Here is a 25271-nt window from a genome sequence, read left to right as displayed (position 1 = left end):
TCATCCCCACACCTTGTGCGCTTTCACCAAAAAATTTCTTGGCTTTTTTCCTTCACCGACTCCTCCGGACCCGTGAATAGCAAAAAAAAAAAAATTATCCTATCCGACTTTAAATCCGTAGTCCACCAAATAATGGATAGGATATGAAGAAATCCCATGATTTTTTATCCTATCCTATCCAGTCCTATCCTATTTAGAAATCCGGACAACCAAACGCAGCCTTACTTTAGATAAATAACTCTAAATGTATGAAATACCACGGACGAAGTAAATCATGAGCCCAGACCCGAACATATCACTCAAGTATGGATCTGGAAAACCGTATTTATGCCGTGTCTTTACTCCAATAGTAATTACATGAACATCAATGGGTGAAAATGATCGCCAAAAAGATTGTAAAATCAAGCGAATACAAGATGAATTGGTTGATAAAACTTCTTTGTTCATATAATCTGTTCATTCCCATGTTGACAAGAGCTTATCATGCATATCTAATACGAACTAGTTCAATTTTCAAATATTGAGTATATGCGATACAAGAAGAATTAAGTGTATTCAAAATTATGAACTCTCTTATTCTTGATTTATTTCTTAATAAACGAAGGGTTAAGACGGTCAACAAAAATTCAACGTTCCCTCATGTCAAAAAGTGGGAGGCATCCCATGCATGACAAAGACATCGTGGGGTACTACCACGTGAGATTCCCAGCAATTTTATTGACGAAGTCAACCTTTTTGGAAGCGATGAGGACAAAAGCTAATCTTTAAATCTTCAGGTTGCGCTATTTCTATTGCGAACCACGGAAAGGCTACAACGTGTGCAACGCTCTCGAGTCTCTTCCCATGATGTTCCAAATTGCGCGTTACAACATCACGTGTGATTGGTTAAATTATATGGTTTTCATCTTTTATCAATTGGTCAACAAAACTTGACATCTAATTAGTTAAATTTTCTCTAATCTAAACAGCTTATACCTTGAAGTAGAAAATTCATAATTTCTTCTAAAATTTGTTAATTTTGCTAGAACTACTGATGATGAAACAAGCTGACTATATTTAATTTCGTCCCTAATACTTTCTTTTTTTTCCGTGAAGAACAATAGCAAATCCATCCTCCATTTATAAGCTGATGCATTTAATTGATCAACATTACCTGTTATGCTATATTTTCCACCATTAAAATTTATTTTCGTACTTTTTCCTTGTATACTAATGGTCCAGGCTTTATTTTCTTCCTTTTAAGTGATTGAATATCAAGGGCTAAACTTCTTTGAAACTTAAATCACCAGATATCTTATTAGAGGTATGATAATTGCTCAATCACATATTATGCATTTTGCAAGCAAATTGGATGGTAATTTTCTTGAAACCCATATGGAGCGATCAGACGGCTCATCTCTAATTGTGTGAGTTTTTGAGAACAATTGTTTATAACATTTTGATCGTTTCGATATACTACATTAATAGAAATCCCGAATAGATATTATATGATATTTAGACCACGTAAACCAAACTCATCATCAACAACGGTCCAAATGCTAATCTTAATTCATATAGTCTATAGATCATGCGATATCAGCTCGGGAATTCCATATCCCGATATGTGCTTCCTTTTCGTCAACATTGGGTTATATCCTGATGAAAAATATATAGACCCAAGATGTTGGGGGTTTTTCTAAGGTCAAAAAGTAATATCAAACACCTTTTAATCTCTTCCTTTAGACTGAAAAGTTCTCCTTTGTGTTCCTGAAGCAGTCGATTTGCAATTTTTTTTAGGTTCTTCACAACCTGCTTTGGTGGCTGATGAATTGAACAAGAACATTGCTATCAACTGAAGGAAACTGCTCCAACAAAGAAAATGCTTCCACTATGAATGACTCCTTATGTGTTCCCACTTCCCATGTCACGGCAATAAAAATCCCACGATGGCCCAAATGAGAAGGCAGAGTAGAAGAATATGGCGGAAATGAAAGAGTTGAATGCTTGAAATATTCTAGCTGACTGTGGCCCTCTACATGCTTAACAACAAGATAGGCCGCTTAGCAGTCTCTTGTTAGCATTCCAAGTTGCCTGTCTGCGAATCAGAAGCAGAAGGGGTCTTGCTGCGATTAAGATGGCGAGCCCAAGAAACCGAGACTCGACCAGAAGCAAGTGACCGAGACATTTTCACAAAGCTTCAAGGAAGCTGATCTGAAAGGAAATCGCACAGGTCGACAAGCATCTTCAAATAACTTAAATTAGACTCGTTGGGGGCTCAGTGTTTGCTTGAGAACAACAAACCGATGCATGTAAAGCAGAAAAAGAAAATGCTGCCTTCGACAATGGTTCATTTTCCTCTTTTCCTTTGTGATTATGTCAGCTCCAATGTTTGGAAATGAAACTCATTTACCCCATTCATATCATTATCTGACAGTGAGACTTGATACCAAAGGTTTAATAATGCAACGAGAGCTCTTGAAGAATTAATGCGTAGAGTTTATAAGTGAAACCAGTTCTGTTCACCCAGTGACCCAGGACCTGATGATTGCGAGGCTAGCTCAGTAAATTGATCGACAATGTCATCGCTGTGATCCAAACGAACTGAGAAGCTTAGCACAATCAAAGGGGTCTCTCCATCGAAGCATCAGAGCTTGCTCACTTCAAATTTGCGCGCGTGAAATTGTATAGCTTTTGCGTGAGAAGCCGTGTGCGAATGCCATGGATATGAGCTTAAGGGAACAAGTACGTGGTATTTGCTTTTGCCATTGTCAACTTTATGTCCGTGTCTGGTGCAAAAGAGCGAAGTGATTCTGTTTGCCTCCGCATTTTTTCTTCCTCTGGCGTAGCTGGTGCTTTGGAGATAAGGAAGATGCAGCCAATATGAAGGAAAGGATCAGTTCTAAGCTTTTCGGGGGAAAGGGGAAAGGAAGAATCAGATTCAATCTCTGCCCAGCCAGGTCGCACGTAAACTCTTGCGAGCTTGTGGCATAAGTTAAGCGGCGTCAGCAACTTCGCTGACATCGCGGCTTCTTCAGGCACCTCCTCCTCTGCTTGACTGTAGATGGATGCAAGTAAGGCATTTTTCTTAACTCAAAGGGAAATTACGACTTCGCATCTCTGTGATGTCTTCGCTTAATTGTTGATACATAGCTTGAGAAGATGATTGAAATGTCTCCTGAGATACACATGGTACGACTAGAGCAACAGAAGCATCCCCAGGAGTTAGATGGTTTTGGTTCTTCTGACTCTTTTTGCATGATTGCGTCTCCCTCATTTGCTAAACCATGAATTCCAAATTCGGACCTATTCTGTTCTTGGCTGCACGGATCCTTTCATGTTCTGAGCTTCGTTCACTGAAAGTTCACGACTCTTCGATGAGTGCCTTGCACCAAACATACTCACTTCTGTCATCTGTCTGCATAACATATAATCTGAAGGCAGAAGCTCATATAACAACCCCACGAGTTAATGTCTCAGTCCTTGGCAACTCCTCTTTAACAACTGCTCAGTTTTAAACTACGCTGTTTGTCTAAATGATCACCATAGTAACAATGTGCTCCACACTGCACTGTGCTTTAAACTTCGCCCTGTTTGTTGCCAGTCGTTCTTTTTTAATGGTCTAGCAGTGGTAATTCAGCCATTCCAAGCTCTGGATAATCTTCATTCCTGTCTCCAACTGAGAGCAAAATCCTCCTCTCTAGATTTTCCTACCTTTGGCGAAATGTACATACACCATGACTGTAACAGCCCGAATTTCGATGTAATTCCGGGATCAATAAAATTGATATTATTTCGCATTTCATTTTAGTAAGTCTCGCTCAGAACTGATCACTCTCGGGATACTAACCAATGGGGTATGGCTAACTAAGAGATGGTACGTGGACCAGGGACCCGATTGTGAATCGGGCACCGATCACGAGAAACGACGAGAGAATATTTTGGACCAACGTGGGTCGATCTTAGGAAAAAGTGACGGATATGGATTGGCCAAGGCCAATGATGTACAATTGGATCGCAGGTGATTCTGCACGTCCGAAAGTGCACATGGCCAACCAGTCCTGAATCTGAACCGAACGATCGAGACCTCTAGGACTAGTGATAATTTCTCATTCTCTCAATGATCGAGACCGTCATGACTTGGATAACCCTAGGTCGATACGCGTATGCTCTAAACAGCCGCCAGTTAGTGAGAGACCTTGAAATTGGAAATCGAGCGAGTTTTGATCACGAAATTGGGCCCGGATTTCGATGTCGATTTTCGACGGCTTAAGGGACTATTTTTGGGAATCTGACGTCATATTATGCGGGCCACGCATATTTGGAGTTATTGCGGATGAAAATTGGAATTTCGGTCCGGGGGTGAAAAATTACGATTTTGCCCCTCGGGACACTGACTTGGACTTTGAGGCCGTAAGAGGTTATTTTTCGAGGCCAATGTCATTTTGGGGTGGCCACGTACATTCAGAGTTGTTTTGGTTAAAAATTGGAATTTTTGCTCGGAAGTGAAAAATAATATTATTTTATTCCCCAGGACTTTGCAGTCGATTTTCGAGGGCTTAAGAGGCTATTTTCGCGATTCCGATGCCATATTATGTTGGCCACACTCATTTAGGGTTGATTTAGCCAAAAATTGGAATTTCGCCCCGGGACCAGAAAAATGACCATTTTGCCCCTAGGCTATTTTCGTGTCCGAATTTTTGGGAAATTATTGGGATAATTATTAAGGGTCTTCAGCTGCATTATTGGACCCAATTACCTTTTTGCCCCTCAATTATTGGATAGGATCGAATGAGGACCGTTAGATTAGGGGTATTTTGGTCAAATGGCCCGGATCGGCGACACGTGGCGCCCCCTAGTCCCCTATATTTGACTGGTCTGATCTCTCTCTCTCTCCTCTCCCCCTCATTCGGCCAGAACCCCACAGATCAGCCTCCTCCTCCACGTTTCCTCCTTCTTCGCCGGCTTCTCCCCCTCGGCCGCTCGGAGTTCGCCGTCGCAGGAGCACCGCCGGCCACCGTCGCAGCTGCTGCCTTGTCTAGCCACCACCCACTAGCATCACCGCCCACCCCGTCTCTCTCTTTCTCTCTCTTTCTTTCCCGTTCGGCGCAAGGAACCGCCGTGTACCGCCGCTTGGAGGCCGACCGCCGCCGCGCCGGAGCCCGATCTGCCGAGCTGCTGCCGCCGTGACCTCCAGCCCGCCCGTACGTTGCCGTACGTCGCTGTTCGTACAGTGTCCATACGGGGTCCGTACGTCGTCCGCCGAGAACGCCGCCGCCGGTTTCACTGTTCATCGGTGATCGGCCGCCGTTCCTCGTCGTCGTGGTCTAGAATTAAGTGAGTATACCTCCTAAACCCGGATTAGGACTGCTAGTGCATTTTTCTGGACTGACTTAGGTATTATCGGTGTATTTTGGACTGGTTTAGGTATTATCAGTGTATATTTCGGACTGGATTGAAGACTGATTGGTGGAAATAAAATCCGAGGAACTTAGTGGGATTATTATAGATAATTATTGGGCCCGGATTGAGGAAATAGTGGCTGTCCACATTTTTGAGGAACGTACCGGATTTTATCGGACAGCCAGAATTGTTAGTTGACTGGGCGGGATGACCCAGAGTGATTGGCTGTTGATTGATTGGTGATTAATTGTGCTTAATTGTGAAATGCCATGTTGCGTGCTCGTGTGGCTGAATCGTGCGGAGTGTGATTGGCCAATTGATGGCTTGAATTGAGTATGGAATTGTGTATTGGAAATTGGGCCGCACGGTACTAATTGGCCAAGTGAGCATGCTATTTATAAATTGGGCACTGTGTGGTGGCTTTGATTTGACTGAGTGCCTGTGGTTTATTGATGCTCATATTGCACTGTGTTGCATTTCATGGTCACGCATTGGGTATGCTGAGAATGAGGCGTGTGACGAAATTGTGCGAGAATGCGTGCTTGACATGAGCATGTGATCACCTAATTACCCGATGCGTTTTATGCTGGGTTCAGATAAAAATTGGCAGTATGCCGTGTGATCACTTAAGGCCTTCGGGTCGTGCCGTCCTCATGCACTTTGTAGCAGGACGATGCCCGGCATGTCCTGAAGACGACCAGCCTCATGCACTTTGTAGCAGGCTTTGGTTCGTAAGGAGATCGGTGTTGCGCCTCATGCACTTTGTAGCAGGCTAGAGACACTGGGCCATGTGATGTGTTTTTACGCTGGCCGCGGAGAGTTGTGGGCTTTCGGGTCGGATTACCAATTGTTGGCCTTTGGGTCGTGGCCTTCGGGTCGTAATAATAAATTGAGCATTTGCCAGTATGCTTGTGTGGGCCAGTGGGCCGAGATATGATTATGGCATAAGAATAGCATAAGCATGCATAAGAACGCATGGGTCAGTATGCAAGTGTGCGAGACTTGGTGAATGGCATGTGACTCGAACACTAATGAGCGTGAGCATGCGTATGACGTACGTGTGATTAGCGTGTTCTTGTATGTAAGTTGAGCATTATATTGAAATGCTAACCTGCAAGGTCAGCCAGATAAGTGATCTGGGCCAAGGACCCAGGTCCAAGAATGATTGTGAATTGTATAGTTATGCTGATTGTGTATGTCTGTCGGGAGAATGCATGTTAGCCTAGCCTAGGTTTATGGGTTATACTCGCTGAGCTTGTCTCATTATTGTATAAACCCACTCTTTTCAGACCCCCAGCCTTGAGGATGACAGGCGTGCCGATTCGTTTTGGGAGGACCCCCGATTAGATATGATGTTTGACCATCGAGCCATGTACCCTCTTTTGATGTTAATGGTTATTGACCCGTTTTGGCTTTTATAAGTGTACCTGGTGTAAAACAGTTATTGTAAATATTTTACTAGAAAGGTAATGTGTATATTTCCAGTCTCATTGGTTTTGACTATTATGCTATCCTTGGTTGTCTGAGTTATTGTACGGGTGTGTATATATATATATACACGTGGTTTCCGCATGTGCCTTATCTCTGATTGGGTATTGGGTCGGCAACGTATCCTGGGAGCGTTGCACCATAATCGACTGAGTGGGATGTTATCGCTTCGTGGGGTACGGGACGCGACAATGACCCATGAGGTTTCCTAACACCATAGCTAGCCAAATTTACCTATTTTTCTTCTGGAACTGAAATTCTTAATGTGGTACATCTCTGAAGTCGTGTGTTGTGGCAATTTCGGCACTCTTACTAACAAAGACGGTTTCAGATCCATTCCAGTCAGACTTCTTCTTACTCAAATTATCGTGTTCAAAATGTTAATGAGGACATTTGACGCATTGCACGTCTTGATTTTTTTTTTTTTTGGGGTCTAATACACATCTTGATTTAGAGAAGGGATTTTTCTTTCTTTCAGAGGAACGGTATGCTTATTTGACAATCTGTTCATTTACTACGGTTGGTATAGAAAAACTTGCAGGTTACATTTCTGAGTAATCTTATGCCATCTTTGATATGAATGAGGCCTAGAAACACTTCAAACAGGATAACGTGCTTTGTGCCTCAACCTGCTCCTTTGTTTGGAAATGAGAAAAATCATCAGTCGTAGTCATAACAGCGAGAAACAGTATGCCAATTTACAAAAGGTATCCTACAAGAATCACACCAAGAAAGAGTGATGGAACTGAGCATTGTCTACTGCAAACTGATTTATGGTTGGAATCTTTATTCGTACCATGACCTTTCAACCTATTTAACGAAAATGACAAGCTACTTAGAATTGCATTCAAATTATTGGATCTTAATTACGACTAGGAGACAAAAGATATATATGGCAGAAACGCCGAAAGAAGCCACCCCACTTAAGCATCGGAGTTCATATCCGAAGCTAGTCTTGTTCACCTAGGACCTGATAATTGTGAGGGTAATAGCTGAGTAGCATCATCAACAATATCATCGCTGTGACTAGAAGGAACTGAGAAGCTGTATCTCAAGCCATCTTCTATATCAACTGAGCTCTCCAAGCATTTAACCACTTGCGACATGGCAGGCCTCTTGCTACAATCATCTTGCAAACACCATGCTGCCATTTTCATCATCTTGACAGCTTCTTGGCCGTGTAGTTGCATGTCACCACTAGACTTATCAACCATGTCCAGTAGTTGTTCTTGTTCTGCTTTGCACTTGAAAAGGGTCAACATATGCACTTCGTCACTCGGCAAAGAGCGGTCCACATTTTTCCTCCCACATAGGACTTCTAAGATCACAATGCCAAAACTGTACACGTCTACTTTTTCCGTGATAATAGAGCTTAACCACTCTGGAGCAAGATAACCTGGTGTTCCTCGCATGGTTGTCATGACATGGCTTTGGTCCTTATCAATTAGCTTCGACAGCCCAAAATCAGCAAGCTTCGCATTGAAATGCTCATCTAAAAGTATATTTTGGGGTTTGATGTCTAAGTGAATTATTTTTTGATGGCATTCCTCATGGAGATAGGCTAGTCCTTTGGCAATGTCAAGGATAATCTTTCTCCTCACTTGCCAACAGATGTCAAACTCTTGATCATCATGGAAGATCCACTTATCAAGAGAACCATTGCACATGTACTCGTAGACTAAGAGCCTACGTGATTTTTCAGCACAAAATCCAAGTAGTCTTACCAGATTGACATGATGGATAGTGCCAATGGTTCCAGCCTCGGCTAAGAATGACTTCTTTAATTGACCAAAACCTTCAAGTCGCTTGACTGCAATCCTAATGCCGCTGGGTAAAGTTCCTAGAAACACTGAGCCAAATCCTCCCTCCCCAAGCTTGATGTTGAAATCTCCTGTCATGGCCTTCAAGTCCTCATAAAGGAATCTAGTTATCTGGAGCCTTGGTAAGTCTGAATCATCATCATCGACACGGTCTCTTCTCACCTTACTTGAAATATAAATCCCAAGTACACTTACTAAGAACATCAAAACTGCTCCAACAGTAGTCCCTAGGATTAACACTGTTCGTCCCCTTCTCTTTCTTGGAAACATTGATAATGGCATCAGTGGGTTTGAACTATTGTTGACTTTGATAAATGCTAAGGTGGAATACTCCCCGTACGTGTCTATGAGGGAAAATGAATCTGATAATAAATAGCAGTCTCCAACAGAGGAATTGGTTTGATTAAATAGTGCCATTGTGCACGAGCACCCCTTCCTCAAACACGCTTCCTTGCAACTCTCTGCAGTTGTGTTTGAGATGTCCACGCTAATGTAATCGTCCCACAAAGCAAAGAAGGTGACATTCTCAACAGCTTTGAAAGTGTTATTGAGTGAATCACAAGAGATAGGTGAGCTGGGTTTGCAGCCGGAAGAAGGATTCCTCTCTTCAATTTGCTTTGTCAGGCTTGGACACTGACAATGAGGACCATCTGAACAAATGCCATAACTACCGCACACCAGTGGATAATCACAATCTGAAATTCGATAATCAAGAAGATCCACCGCATTCCATTTATTGAAGTACTCGTCATAAGCATAAAGCATTAGATGCCCATCAGACCCCAGATAGATGAACTGAGCCGAGGATGTTAGGGGCAATTCAAATTCACCGAAGGTTCTATTCTTGTAAAGTGCTCCAACCTGTCCATTGTCGCTCTTCATTTCGCTTACATTGCTCGTTCTGTAGTAAATTTGGGGAGAATAGGCTGCCCTTACAGATGCGACAAAGCCTATCTGATCATCAGTGGTGAACGTGTAGACCCGCGCTGTCCCATCCGGCGCACTTGATGTCGCTGTTAGCTTCATGCCGGGACGTAGCTCCTGTCCAGGAAGAATTACGTTTGCAGGGTGATCGAAAGACTGCCAAACGATGGCGTCATTTCTGTCGTAGAGCACGAGATTTCCAACTTCAGTCAAGTTTAGGCCTACGACTGACTTGCCAGCGGTATTTGTGGACCACATTTTTTTTCCATGGTCACCCAGTAAAACTAAATTGCCCTCCTGGGTGAGTCGCAGTTGCGCAGTGTCGTTCATGAATTCTCGACTGACGAACCAAACTAAGAATGGATAAATGATTTTCATGTCTCGGGTCGGTTGGAAAATAAACAGGCCAAATTGGCAGAGACTGCCATCAAAGCATGCGAAGCCAAAAAAGAAACTCGGTCCTGAGTTTAGCCTGGAAAGCACGACCTTGAAACGGTCACTGTAATAGGCTGAATTGAAGTCGTAAGGTTTACTGGCGTTCCAAGCGGCGGCAACACTGACCGATGATGGTTTATTCCAGAATTCAGCGATAGTTAGTGGCGGAAGTACTAGTAGTAGGAGGAGGAGGAGGAGGAGGCTGGGAAAAGGAGCGGGGAAACAAGAAGGGATTATCCGACCAGGTAGGACCATTGAGTTGTGTGCAAGTCAGGTCAGGTGTTTCGAGTGGGCAACTAGGAGGAGGAGGAGGAGGAGGAATGCCCTCTATTACTAGAGAGATGTGCGAATGATGATGCCTTTTATAAACAAGAGGTCTCTTTCTTGATGAAAGACTTCAGAGTTTGGAATAAGTCTACTCCTGCTTCGTACCGTGAAAAATCGAGGAGGTAATAACTAACAAGATGTTATTTGGAAAGTTTAAATGTAACAACGGAGAGTTAAATTTCCATGGATAGAGAGCGATTTTTTGTTGGATTTGAGGAAAAAATATGGAAGAAAGAAAATTGTGGGTAGCGGGACTAAGCTGATTTTTGAAATTATGCAAAAGTAAGTATTAACTATTTCTTGTACTCCTTAAATAAAAAAAAATAATCAATCGATAATATTGTCTTTCACCAAAATCATTTGCATTGTCATCGTTAATAGGCAATGATAAAAGAAAATGCTAGTTCAATTAAAAAAATTATAATTCTTTTTAATGTGTTAGCAAAATAAAGATCAATGCTAGTCTTATTCGGCTCCTTTATTGCATCAGCTCTAAGTCTACTGAATACCATTGATAAAGTAAATCACGAGTCCAAACCATACGGCTAGCCCAAATATGAAATGAGAACATTAAATTTCGTGCCGTGTGTCTGTTACACTTTCTTTTTTCATTATACTAACCTCACGACTTTCGGGTATAACATGTTGAAAGCAGAATCCAAAACCAAATCGAACACAGACCGATATTAATTATGTAAGCATCAATTTGTGAACACAGTTCCCGAAAAGATTATGAGATCAACAAATACTAGACGAATTGAGTGGTAGAATTTCTCCATTTATGTAATTAGTTCATGGCTGTGTTATCAAACGTTTATGCATATTTAGTATGAACTGGTCCAATTTCCAATATTGAGTATGCACGATACAAGAAAAAATAAGTGTATTCAAAATTACGAAATTTTCTTAATTTCTTCTTAATAAACGAAGGGTTAAATCAATTAACGAAAAAGCAAGTGCATCCCATACATGACAAAAGACATTGTGCGGTCCTACCACGTGAGAATCCCAGCAACTTTATTGACGAAGGCAACCCTCTTAAGAGTAATGAGAACAGAAGCTAATCTTCAAACCTTCAGATTGCACGATTCCTATTGCGGACCCCGGAAAGGCTACATCGTGAGTCGACGCCCTCGTGGGTCACAACATCACCGTGTGATTGGATAATTCATATGGTTTTCATCTTTTATCAATTGGTCAACAAAGCGTGACATCTAATTAAGTCGTGCCGGTGTTTGTTTCACATATGCAAGCACTTTCTTTCCTTGTTATACTAAACTCACGACTTTTGGGTAAAATGTGCCGAAGTAGAATCATAAATCAAATCGAGTGTGCGCCAATAGTATTAACTGTTTCTTGTAATCCTAAAATAAAAAAAAAATCAATAGATAATATTATCTTTCACCAAAGTCATTTGCATTAGCAACGTTAATAGGCAATACTGAGTGTGATAAAAGAATATGCTAGTTAAATTAAAAAAAAATAGAATTCTTTTTAATGTCAGCAAAAAAAAAAAAAACAATCAAGGCAAGTCGTCTTTGGCTCCTTTACTACATCAACTCTAAGTCTACTGAATACCATTAACAAAGTAAATCATGTGCCCAAATCAAACGGCTAGCCCAAATATAAAATGAGAACATTAAATTTGTGCCATGTGTCTCTTCCATACATACATGCACTTTCTTTTATCGTTATACTAATCTCACAACTTTTGGTTAAAACACGTTGATAGCAAAATCCTAAATCAAATTGAACACGCACCAATATGAATCATACAGCATCATTGTGTGAACACAATCGCCGAAAAGATTGTGACACTAAGAAATACGAGACAAATTGAGTGATAAAACTTCTCCTCTATGTAAATGGGTCATGGCCATGTTAATAAGTGCTTATGCACATTTAATACAAACTAGTTCAATTTCCAAATATCAAGTATACATGATTCAATAAAAAGTAATTGTTTTCAAAATTATGAAAATTTTCTTGATTTATTTCTTAATGAAACGAAGGGTTAAATCAGTTAACAAAAATTCCACGTTCCGCAATGTCAAAAAAGTTGGAGGCATTTTCCATGCTTGACAATCGACGTACGTGGTGGTGGGGTTACTACCACGTGGGATTTGCAGCAACTTTATTGACGCAGTCGAACCTTCTTGAAAGCAATGAGAACAAACGCTAATCTTCAAAGCTTCTTTCTTCCTTTATTCATACTTCGTCAGATTTGCATTATTTCCATTGCGGACCTCGGTCAGGCTAAAACATGCGCAACTCGTGTCTGCTCTCATGATGTTCCAAAATGCGTGTTATAAGATAAAGTGTGATTTGCTTAAATTATATGGTGTTCATCTTCTATTAATTGGCCGACGAAATTTGACATCTATATAGAAATATTTCTCCTAATCTAAACGGCTTAAATCTTGATACAGAAAATTCATAATGTCTTCTGAAATTTCTAATTTTGCTATACCAACAAAGATAAGATGAGCGATTATATTTATTTTAATCCCTAATTTTCTTCATAAAGAACAATAGCAAGACCGTCCTGTCTTGACGAGTCGGTCCATTTAATTGATCAACATTACCTGTTATGCTATGTTTTTCATTAATTAAAATTGGTTTTCTTAAATTAATGTGTAGGAGCTTATAAGCGAACCAAGTTATGTTCACCCAGGATCTGATGATTGCGAGGTGATCGATGTGATCTAAATTGAGAAGCTCAGCACTATCAAAGGGATCTCTCCAAAGAAGCGTTAGAGCTTATATTGGAAACCGAGTTTCTTGACCTAGGACCTGATAATTGCAAGGCTAGTAGCTGGGTAATTTCGTCAACAATCTGCCTGCTGTGACCGGACGTTATAACTTGAGCTATCTACACTAACTAAACCCTCCAAGCTTCGAAGCCTAATCCGACCTCGAAGCTAGCGGCCGCCATGGCCAGATTTGGCGGGGGTCAAGCAAGGGCCAACGAAGGTCGTTGGAGAGGTCCAGGCGGGAGTGGGCAACAATGGACAAGTGCAGAGAAGCTTTGGCTGAGCGAGACAATGAACAATAATTTCGAATTTTTTCCTCCTTTTTAGTTTTTATTTTAATTTTTCTGATCCACATCAGACTGTTAACGGCAATTTTTAACAGAACCTAACGGAGATTAGGTGTGTCATTCAGGTACAAATTTTAAGTTTTTAGTGATATAAAAAAAGTTTAAGATAAATGTGTCAATATAGTTTAGGGTTTTTTGTTGCTTTTTATCAATTAAAAAAGCCAGAATTCTTTTCCATTTTCCTTCAACAACATCATCTGTTAGCAAAATAAAAATCGTTGGAAGCCTTTTATTATTCGGCTCCATTATTCCATCGATTCCTCTATTAACTCTAGACCAGCTCTATCTCCACGATGACTATTTTTTTTTACAAAAGTTAGAGGTGGTCGGTGATCCTAATTTGGACAAAAAACACAGCCATCTTCTAATCAACTAAACGTGCAGATAGGATAAGACTAACTTCTTTTGTTCGTAATGATAATGTTTTCTTGAAGTCAAAAAAGCTTGCTTTACACGGATAACTTTAAGTCAATGAAATACCATAAACGAAGTAAATCATGAGTCTAGACCCAAACATAATGCCCAAATATGAAACGGAAAGATCATATTTGTACCGTATGTCTGGTACACTCATGAAAGCACTTTCTTTCCTCATTGTACGAATCTCAAGACTTTTGGGTAAAAGATGTTGAAAGTAGAATCATATACCAAATCGAACGCACACCAATAGTAATTATATGAACATCAATGAGAGAAAACAATCGCCGAAAAGATTGTAAAATCAAGCAAATACAAAATGAATTGGGTGATAAAACTTCTTCGTTCATGTAATCCATTCATTCCCAGGTTAACAAGTGCTTATTATGCATATCTAATTCGAACTAGTTCAATTTTCAAATATTGAAGATACATGATACAAGAAAAATTAAGTGTATTCAAAATTATGAACTCTTTTTTCTTGATTTATTTCTTAAAAATGAAGACTTAAGGATGTGTTTGGTCAGCATTCCCAAGGAGCTTTGGGGGAATGCAAATACCTTTAACTCGAAGCTCCTTGGAGAAATGCAAATTGCGTTTGGTAAAAAATCTTTTATGAAGCTACTTTGAGCCAAGTAGTGTTTGGCAAATCTTATTTTGCAAAGAGCTTTGGGATTTTTTTTTATTAAAACAAAAAGCTTACCCTTCATTCAGCATTCCCAAGGAGCTTTGGGGGAATGCAAATATTTTTAACTCAAAGCCCCTTGGGAAGTAGTGTTTGGCAAATCTTATTTTGCAAAAAGCTTTGGGATTTTTTTTATTAAAACAAAAAGCTTACCATTCATGAGAGCCAGTGATGGGCTACGGCCGGCGCCGGCGCCAGATTTGGCTCGCCAACGGCCATAGCCCATTGCGCAACCCAGGCGACCGTCGCCGGGGTCAAGCGACCTCGCCGGCGCTTTGCCATCCCAATCTGGCCTCGGGTGGCTATGGCCGGCCGCTCTCAGCCCAAAGAAGATGAACAGTCATGATGGGCAAAATTAAAATATTGAAGAATTAGTGAGGATAATTTAGGAAGAAAAAAATTGGTTTCAGCATTCCTAATGTTGGCTTTCGGCTGAAAGCTAATTGGAAATGCTTGCCAAACGCCTCAGCATTTTCTCAATGGGCTTTCGACATCGAAAGCCACTTGAAAATGTTGAATCAAACACACTCTTAGAAAGATATGCAAGTACTCTATTTTCAAATCATTCATTGGTAAAATTATGAGTTCAAATGCATAATTAAGTACTCTATCCTTAATTTGAAGTCCAATCCTGAAGAATGTACATAGTGAAGTTGAACATACATTGAACGTGGCATAAAGTATTTGCAACTCACATAATGCTGGTTAAAATAAAATAAACAAAAAAAACTAGACTTCGTTTCCGTTTTCCTCCGACAACATCATGTGCTAGCAAAATAAAGATCATTAGCAAGCATTAATAGGCTCCTTCATTCAATCGACACCTCCTCTACCTTAGTCCACCACTATCTCCATGATCACTTTTCTTCACCAAAAGTTGACAAAAACACATTCTTCTAATCCACCAAACGTGCGGTAGGTTAAGACCAACCCATGTTTTGTATTTATCTAATAAACGAAAAAGCTGGATGAGGCTAATTGGCTCTTTCTAGCTTTTACGACGAAAGTGGAAGTAGTGGGATCATATATTCATGTATAATACTGGAATCCCGTCAAGAGGCGTGGGCCACAGGTCGCACATAAATCGCTGGGTCCCACGAATATGATATCCTAGACCAAATCGAACATGCACCGATATTAATTATATAAGCATCAACGTGCGAAAACAATCGCCGAAATGATTGTGAGATCAAGCAAATACGAGACGAATTGAGTGACGAAACTTCCCCGTTCATGTAATTGGGTCGTGGCCATTTTGACATGTGCTAATGCAAATTTAACGTGAACTAGCTCACTTTCCGTTAGATTTGCAGCAATTTTGTTGACGAAGTCGACCTTCTGGAAATAATGAGAACAAAAGCCAATCTTCAAACCTTCTTTCTTTATTCATACTTCAGATTGCACGAATTTCTATTGCCGACCACGGTTACTAAAACCTACAACGCGCTCCTGTACCTATTCCCGTGACACTGCAAATTGTGCGGTTTAACATCACGATTGACTGGTTAACAGGGAAAATTGTTCAAAAAGCCATAAATTTATTGCACGGCGACAAATTCAATTCTAAACTTTTTAGTTATGTCAATTTAGTCCTAAATCTAATAACAATTTAACAATATAGTCCTCCAGATTAATTTTAGCCGATTGCTGACATGGCAATTCAGTCAACACTAATCGTCCTACGTGGCATGGTGTCAGCACTGATGGGGACGTTTTTTCTATAATTTTTTTTCTATTTTTTTCTTTCCTTTCTCTTTTTCCCCTATTTTCCTCCGCCATTCGTCGGGCTTCGGTAATGGCTAGAAGAGGCCGCCGGCCATGCTGCCTCCTTCTGGCGATTAGCGGAGGGAAACAGGGGAAAAAGAAAAAAGAGAAAGGAAAGAAAATAAAGAAAAGAAATTGGAAAAAGGAAAAAAAATCAGAAAATTGTAAAAAAAATTATAAAAATCGTCCACGTCAGCGCTGGCCATGCCACGTAGGACGGCCAACACTGACCGGACCGCTACGTTAGCAATTTATGGCCAACATTAGTCGGAGGACGACATTAGAAACCAGTTTTCTTCATAGCATATGAAGCCATATATAAGAAACTTGGTCCCGAGTTTAGCCTGTAAAGCACGGCCTTGACACCAGCATTGGCTAGATTGAAGTCGTAAGGTTCACTGGCGGTCCATGAGGCGGGAACACTGACCGATGAAGGTCCATTCCAGAATTTGGCGATAGTTAGTGGCGAAAGTACCAGGAGGAGGAGGCGGCGGCGAGGAAAATGAGCGGCGAAACAGGAAGGGATTATCCGGCCAGGTAAAGACCATTGAGTTGTGTGCAGGTAAGGTCAGGTGGCAACCAGAAGAAGGAATGCCTCTTTACGAGACATCCGAGGGTGATACGCCTCGTGCAAATAAGAGGTGTCTTTCCTGTAGAAAGACTTTGACGTCTGGACTTTAGCCTATTCCTGCCTCAGACCTCGAGAATCTCTCTTAATCCTTATCTTCAATTGAGATGGTTCATTTTACACCTTAAAAGGAGAATTTGACTTACGAAGAGCTGCCTATTCACATAGTTGATAAGAAGGATTAGGTATTGCGACGGCAAACTATTCCATAATCCAATGGCAAAATCACACGGAGAGAGAGGCTACTTGGGAGCTTGAGAAAGCAAGCAAGATGCAAATACCAACATTTATTTAAAAGTTGAAATAAGTTCAAATTTCGTAAATTTTGAGAACAAAATTTATTTTTAAGGAGGGTGGAACATAAGAATTGACATCAAAGGAGGGGAAAAAGCAAAAAGAAAAAAAATAGAAATGAGTATAAGACTTATCTCTCTCTTTCTTCTCTTCTTCTCCTGTCATTTTTGCTGTCCCCTCCTTTATTGACCAAGACTAAGCAAGTCTTCCACTCCTTTCTACATCTTTTTTGTCTTTTCTTTTTTTTGTCATTTTGTTTTTTCCCCTCCTTTGACGTCAATTCTTACAGTTCACGAGTCAATAACAAACACTTTGGTCCACGGAATATGAAAGGGTTCATTCAAGGAAGCTGCTGCAGATTGCTTTTTGTTAAGTTCGCACTACTGGAGTATTGACTATTCCCCCAATAGGGAATATGATGAGCCCCTTCTTATCAAGTGCCTGTATAGCTGCCGCGCAATCTAATCCAATTCTTATATAGAGAAAATGACGGTAGGAAACATGGAGCTTTGGGATACGGTCGCAGACCACGCAGGCACAGTAACACATTTTAGAGGACCTCTTTTTGGGTCTATTGCAGTAACCATACTGATAGAAATTGCAGAAACCGCTCTGGTTTGATTGATTCCACTTCCAATATGTTTTCTCTGTACAAACTAAGCTGCTTAGGCACACGTGATGCGCGCAGATTAAAAAAAAAACACAGAGGAACGTTGGAAATATGATGTCGTATTTCAAGTTATTCATTGGTAAATTTGTGAGTTCAAATGAATAAGTACTCTATTTGCATCATGAACATTAATAGGCATTACTGAGTATGGTAAAAGAGAATGCTAGTTAAATTAAAGAAACTAGAATTCTTTTCCATTTTCCTTCAACAACTTCATCCATTGGCAAAATGAAAATCACTGGTAAGTCTTGTCCGGCTCCTTTGTTCCGTCAACTCTACTATTTACCTCAGACCAGCTCCATCTCCATGAATATCTTTTTGATTATAGTCAAAGATGGTCGGCTATCCTGATTTGGACTGAAACACTCACCATCGGCTAGTCAACCAAACGTGTCGGTGAGGTTAAGGACTAACTTTGTTTTGCATGTAATGAACATGTTTTCTCAATCGATGAATAGCTTATTTTAGATTTAGAAAGAACACTCGTAAGTCTATATAATCCAAGCATTTTCTTCAATCGTTATGCTAAACTTGTAAGTTTTGGGTAAAATATGCCGAAGTAGAATACTAAACTAAAGTGAAGTTTTGCCAATATTAACTATATAAACATCAGTGGGTGAATTACTCGCGGAAAAGATTGTGAAATCAAGCGAATACAAGATCAATTGAGTGATAAAATTTCTCCATTTACGTAAGTGGGCCATGGCCATCTTAACAAGTTTCATATGAACTAGTTCAACTTCCAAATATTGAGTCTATAGAATAAAAAAAGAATTAATTGTATTGAAAACATTTAATGTGCCCTTTTGTCGTGAATGTAAGGCATCCCCATACATGACAATTGACATTGCGTGGTATTGCCCCGTGAGATTTCCGGCAATTTTATTAACGAAGCGAATGACTTGATTGATCTTTAAGCAGAAACTCTAAAACTTTACTGTAGGAACAATAAGTTTTAGCTCTTGATTGTATTTTATATAGATTTTTGTTATGGATATTCGGTGTACTTACTTTCTGTTGAGAGAAGGGGGTTCACCGATGACCACCGTTTCCATTACTTAAAAAGGATTTAAGAAACCGTAACGAGAGATGTGTTAGAGACTCGCGATGTAATGCTGCCATTTCTCAACCTTTAGGCTTTGAATGGTGTTCTTTTTTCTTTTTCTTTTATATAGTTGATTAACTAGACATGGTGCTGCTGGCTCGATATGACTTCACTCATCCTTTCTTGCTTTCTCCTCACTACATACATCGATGTCGTGTATCAAGAAAAGTTGTCCCAGATGATAATCTTGGTTTATATAGTCTATAGGTCATGTCTTATCAGGAATTCCATGTTTCGAGATGTACATACTTTTCACTAACGTTGGGTTTTATCCTGATGAAAAAATATATTGACCTAAAACGTTCGAGTCAATGTCTGTCGTATCACAAAATTTTGTATGATCATGACCTACGGGGCGACAGTGATTCTTCTACGGTCAAAAGGCAAAATCAATCACCTCTTTATCTCTATACTGAATTGGAGAAAATGTCACAACTCTTTTGTGTTGATTGTTGGCCATTAAGTTCTTCCAGAAGCACTTAGTTTGCAATTTTTGCAGGTTCTTCACAGCCTGCTTTAGTAGCTGATGAACTGAACAGCTCAGGTAGGTCTCAGGTAGTTCTTCCAGAAGCACTTGTTTGACGATGGTTCATCATCCTCTTTTCCTTTGAGATTATGTCAGCTCCACTGTTTGGAAATGAAACTCATTTACCCCATCGATATCATTATCTGACAGTGAGACTTGATACCAAAGGTTTAATAATGCAATGAGAGCTCTTAAAGAATTAATGCGCAGAGCTTATGAGTGAAACTGGTTCTGTTCATCCAGGACCTGATGATTGGGAGGCTAGCTCGGTAAATTGATCGACAATGTGATTGTGTGATCCAAACGAACTGAGAAACTTGAGTACTATCAAAGGGGTCTCTCCATCGAAGCATCAGTGCTTATATTAGAAGCTAGTTTTCTTCACCTAGGACCCGACAATTGCAAGGCTGATAGCTAAGTAATTTCGTCCACAGTCTGCTTGCTGCGGCTGGAAGGAACTCAGAAGCTATAACTTGAGCTACCTATACTAACCAATCCCTCCAAGCATTTAGCCACTGCAGACATGGAAGGCCTCTAACTAAAATCATCTTGCAAACAAAAACAATGAATAGTAAGAGCGCGTACTCGTTTTACTCATCTCCGAGTGTCTCTCAGGCATTTAATCAAACAATTGTTGCGTGTGGCTTAAAATCACCACATTCTACGCTACCCAAGCCGACATATCCCATCGTTGCGTACTTACTGGTGGAGTCCTTCGGTACGAAACAGCACGTGGAAGCACAGTCGGAGTCGGAGGAGCAACATCAAAGAAGTAGTCCTGGGGAGGCGAGTCATGGTCCAGCGCCGGAGCAAAATTACCTGCGCTGCCTCTCCTGGCGTCGGCCGACCCTCGTTCACGGCCGACTCTGATGATCCTTTGCTTGCTCACTTCACATTTGTGCTCGCGAAATTTTATAGCTTTTGGATTAGAAGCCGTGTCCGAATGCGATGGATATAAGCTCGGGGGAATAAGTACGTAGTATTTGCTTTTGCCATTGTCAACTTTATGTCTGTGTCTGGTTCAAAAGAGCCAAGTGACTCTGTTTGCCTCCGCCATTTTGATGCTCTGCTTTTTTTCTTCCTCAGGTGTAGCTGGTGCTTTGAAGATAAAGAAGATGCAGCCAATATGAAGTAAAGAATCAATTCTAGTGTTAGTGTCGTCGGCAACCTTGCCGTCGTCGCGGCTTATTCAGGAACCTCCTCCTTGGCTTGAGAGTAGATGGATGCAAGTTAAGGCATTTTTCTTAACTCAAAGGTCTTCCCATCTCTGTGATGTCTTCACTTAATTGTTGATATTTTGCTTGAGAAGATGATTAAAATGTCTCTTTTGATACACATGCTATGACTAGAGCAACAGTAACATCTCCAAGAGTTCGAATGTGTTTTTGCATGATTGGGTGTCTCCCTGATTGTTAAACCATAAACTCCAAACTCAGACCGATTCCGTTCTTGGCAGGACGGATCCCTTATTATGTTCTGAGCTCCGTTGACTGAAACTTCACTGACTTTTTTACTAGTGCCTTGCACCAAACATACTCATTTCTTGTCGAAGGTAATGAGTTTCGTTATCTCCACTTGGTTACTTCTGTCATCGTCTGCATAACGTATACTCTGAAGGCACAAGCTCATATAACAACTCCACGAGTCAATCTCAGCCCTTGACAACTCCTCGTTAACAACTGTTCAGATTTTTTTACTATGTCTGATGGTTTCTTATGATCCCCTGAGTAACAATGTGCTCCATGCTGTGCTTTAATCTTCATCTTGTATGTTGCCCGTAGTTCTTTTCTAATGGTCTAATGATGTAGTTCCCGTAGTTGTAATTCAGCCACTCTAAGCTCAGGATGATCTTCATTCCTCTCTCCAACCGAGAGCAAAATCATCTTCCCTCTGGAAAAGCCCTTCCTTCTGGGAAACTTACATACATCATTCTAGCCAAATTTGCCTATTTTTCTTCTGGATTTGAAATTATTAATGTGGTACATCTCTGAAGTTGGGTGTTTCAGATGCATTGCACATCTTGATTTAGAGATAGAGGATCTTTCTTTCTTTTAGAGGAATGTTTTGCTTATTCGACAGTATGTTAGTTTATTGGGGTTGGTATGGAAAAACTTGCAGTTTACGTCTCTGATTAATATTGTGCTATCTTTGATATGAATGAGGCCTAGAAACACTTCAAACGGGACACAGTGCCTTGTGTGTCAACCTGCTCCTTTGTTTGGAAATGAGAAAAATCATACACTGTAGTCATGACATCAAGAAACAGTATGGTGATTTACAAAAGGAATCTTAAAAGAAAGGTTGCCTTGATGTCCATTCTGTGTTTGGATCGCAACGAGAAAGAGTAATGGAATCAAGCATTGTCTACAGCAAACTGATTTATGGTTGGAATCTTTGTTTGTACCAGGACCTTTCAATCAATTAAACGAAAATGACAAGCGACTTGGAATTTCATTAAAATTATTGGATCATAAGTACGACTACTAGACAACAAATTTATATGGCAGAAACGCCAAAAGAAGTCACCCCATCAAAGCATCGGAGTTTATGTCCAAAGCTAGTTTTGTTCACCTAGGACCTGATAACTGTGAGGGCAATAGCCGAGTAGCATCATCAACACCATGATCGCTGTGACCGGAAGGACCTGAGAAGCTGTATGTCAATCCATCTTCTATATCAGCTGCGCCCTCCAAGCATTTAGCCACTTGCGACATGGGGGGCCTCTTGCTACTATCATCTTGCAAACACCATGCTGCGATTTTCATCATCTTGACAGCTTCTTGGCCGTGTAGTTGCATGTCACCATTGGACTTATCTACCATGTCCAGTAGTTGTTCTTGTTCTGCTTTGCACTTGAAAAGGGTCAACATATGCACTTCATCACTCGGCAAAGAGCGGTCCACGTTTTTCCTCCCACATAGCACTTCTAACATCACAATGCCAAAACTGTACACGTCTACCTTTTCCGTGATAACGGAGCTTAACCACTCTGGAGCAAGATAACCTGGTGTTCCTCGCATGGTCGTCATGACATGGCTTTGGTCCTTATCAATTAGTTTCGACAACCCAAAATCAGCAAGCTTTGCATTGAAATGTTCATCCAAAAGTATATTTTGGGGTTTGATGTCTAAGTGAATTATTTTTTGATGGCATTCCTCATGGAGATAGGCTAGTCCTTTGGCAATGTCGAGGATAATCTTTCTCCTCACTTGCCAACAGATGTCAAACTCTTGATCATTATGGAAGATCCACTTATCAAGAGAACCATTGCACATGTACTCGTAGACTAAAAGCCTATGTGATTTTTCAGCACACAATCCAAGTAGTCTTACCAGATTGACATGATGGATAGTGCCAATGGTTCCGGCCTCGGCCAAGAATGACTTCTTTATTTGACCAAAACTATTAAGGCGCTTGACTGCAATCCTAACACCGCTGGGTAAAGTTCCTAGAAACACCGAGCCAAATCCTCCTTCCCCGAGCTTGATGTTGAAATCTCCTGTCATGGACTTCAAGTCCCTATAAGGGAATTTAGTTATGGGAAGCCTTGTTAAGTCTGGATCATCATCTTCGACATCTTTTCTTCTCACCTTACTTGAAATAATCCCAAATACGCTTACTAAGAATATTGAAACTGCTCCAACAGTAGTCCCTAGGATTAACACTGTTCGTCCCCTTCTCGTTCTTCGAAAGATTGATGATGGCATCAATCTGTTTGTACTATTGTTGACTTTGATAAATGCTAAGGTGGAATAGGACCCGGTAGGGTCGTCCATAAGGGAAAATGGCTCTGATAATAAATAGCAGTCCCCACCAGAGAAAATGGTTTGGTTACGAAATAGTGCCATTGTGCATGAGCACCCTTTCCTCAAACACTCCTCCTTGCAACTCTCTGCAGTTGTGTTTGAGATGTTTGCGCTAATATAATCGTTCCACAAAGCAAAGAAGGTGACATTCTCAACAACTTTGAAAATGTTATTGAGTGAATCACAAGAGATAGGTGAGATGGGTTTGCAGCCGGAAGACGGATTCCTCTCTTCAATTTGCTTTGTCTCGCTTGGACACACGCAATCAGAGTCAAATGAACAAATGCCATATCTACCACATACAAGTGGATAATCGCAATTTCGAATTTGATTCTCAAGAAGATCCGTCGGGTTCCAATCATTGTAGTATTCAACATAAACATGATGCTTCAAATGCCCATCCTCCCCCAGACGGATAAACTGAGCCAAGGATGTTGGGGGCAATTCAAACTCACCGAAGGTTCCATTCTTGTAAAGTGCTTCAACCTGTCCATTGTCGCTCTTCATTTTGCTTACATTGCTCGTTCTGTAGTAAATTTGGGGAGAATAGGCTGCCCTTACAGATGCGACAAAGCCTATCTGATGATCAGCGGTGAACGTGTAGACCTGCGCTGTCCCATCCGGCGCACTTGATGTCGCTGTTAGTTTCATGCCGGGACGTAGCACCTGTCCAGGAATAATTGCGTCTGCAGGGTGATCGAAAGACTGCCAAACGATGGCGTCATTTCTGTCGTAGAGCACGAGATTTCCAACTTCAGTCAAGTTTAAGCCTACGACTGACTTACCAGCTGTATTTGTGGACCAGACTTTTTTTCCATCGTCACCCAGTAAAACCAAGTCGCCCTCCTGGGTGAGTAGCATTTGGGCAGTGTCGTTCATGTATTCCCGATTAACCGACCAAACTGTCCTTGCATGTCCCATGGCGTGTGTCGGTTGGAAAATAAACAGGCCAAAATTGCAGCGACTGCTATCAAAGCATATGAAGGCAACAAAGAAACTTGGTCCTGAGTTCAGCCTGTAAAGCATGATCTTGATACCGACCTTGTTTGAATAGGAGTGGTAAGGTTTCCTGGCGGGCCATGAGGCGGGAACACTGACCGATGATGGTTTATTCCAGAGTTCAGCGATAGTTGGTGGCGGAAGTAGTAGGAGGAGGAGGAGGAGGAGGAGGAGGCACGGAAGAGGAGCGGGGAAACAAGAAGGGATTATCCGACCAGGTAGGACCATTGAGTTGTGTGCAAGCAAAGGTCAGGCGTTTCGAGGGGCAACTAGTGCCTCTTATTACTAGAGACATCTGCGAATGACGATGCCTTTTATAAACGAGAGGTCTCTTCCTGTTGAAAGACTTCAAAGTTTGGAATAAGTCTATTCCTGGTTCATACCGTGAAAATTTAATCAAAATCTCAAATATATGAAGATCACTAAAATCTCAAACTACATCGCGATAAATTTACCTCTTTATTTCCGTTAAATTTTAAATTATTTTGTTAAACGCTCGATTGACATTCTATTTTACCCTCCGTTTGAGATAATTTTTGTGGTATTAATTCAATTTAATAGAAACTAACAGGGTAAATTTATCACAAATATACACGAGTTTTTATGCAAAAATTAGTTTTATAAACAATTTAGATTTTCACAAAAACAATATACAAGAGGTCTCTTTCCTGTTCAAAGACTTCAAAGTTTGGAATAAGTCTACTCCTGCTTCGTACCACGAAAAATCTCTCTTCCTTCCTTAATTTTCATTTGTGATCGTTTCCGTGCTAAATGAGCAACACCATGGTCCACGAAAGTAACTACTTCCGGAGAATGATACAAGAAGATCACTAATAAATAAATATAAATACATAAAAATGAAAAGAAGCTTGCTGAATGCAGGAGTATTGAGAACGTTGATAAG

The 25271-nt window shown here is 40.7% G+C and overlaps 3 protein-coding genes across 3 annotated transcripts; all 3 read right to left on the bottom strand.

Moving 5' to 3' along the window:
* Positions 1-7826: 7826 nt before the first annotated feature.
* On the bottom strand, positions 7827-10080 carry LOC130134766 (G-type lectin S-receptor-like serine/threonine-protein kinase SD2-5). Its single transcript, XM_056302432.1, has one exon. It carries the CDS (start codon positions 9987-9989, stop codon positions 7827-7829), a length of 2163 nt encoding a protein of 720 aa, XP_056158407.1. The 5' UTR covers positions 9990-10080.
* An 11799-nt stretch (positions 10081-21879) lies between these two features.
* On the bottom strand, positions 21880-23654 carry LOC130134727 (G-type lectin S-receptor-like serine/threonine-protein kinase SD2-5). The gene has a single exon (XM_056302360.1). It carries the CDS (start codon positions 23408-23410, stop codon positions 22130-22132), a length of 1281 nt encoding a protein of 426 aa, XP_056158335.1. The 5' UTR covers positions 23411-23654; the 3' UTR covers positions 21880-22129.
* LOC130134765 (EP1-like glycoprotein 1) lies at positions 23601-24595 on the bottom strand. Its single transcript, XM_056302431.1, has 2 exons — positions 23672-24595; positions 23601-23618 (listed from the first exon to the last, which is right to left on the bottom strand). Exons 1-2 carry the CDS (start codon positions 24593-24595, stop codon positions 23601-23603), a joined length of 942 nt encoding a protein of 313 aa, XP_056158406.1.
* Between the last annotated feature and the right edge of the window lie 676 nt (positions 24596-25271).

The sequence above is a fragment of the Syzygium oleosum genome, unplaced genomic scaffold (genome assembly GCF_021117445.2).
Source record: "Syzygium oleosum isolate NSW1041296 unplaced genomic scaffold, Sole_v2.1 Sole_v2.23, whole genome shotgun sequence".
In the NCBI taxonomy this organism is placed as follows: domain Eukaryota; kingdom Viridiplantae; phylum Streptophyta; class Magnoliopsida; order Myrtales; family Myrtaceae; genus Syzygium; species Syzygium oleosum.
This window is presented reverse-complemented; position numbering and strand designations above follow the sequence as displayed.

Excerpts from the sequence above, each read along its gene's own strand:
- LOC130134727 (XM_056302360.1), bottom strand. The coding sequence starts at position 23,410 with ATGGCACTATTTCGTAACCAAACCATTTTCTCTGGTGGGGACTGCTAT.
- LOC130134765 (XM_056302431.1), bottom strand. The coding sequence starts at position 24,595 with ATGGTCCTACCTGGTCGGATAATCCCTTCTTGTTTCCCCGCTCCTCTT.
- LOC130134766 (XM_056302432.1), bottom strand. The coding sequence starts at position 9,989 with ATGAAAATCATTTATCCATTCTTAGTTTGGTTCGTCAGTCGAGAATTC.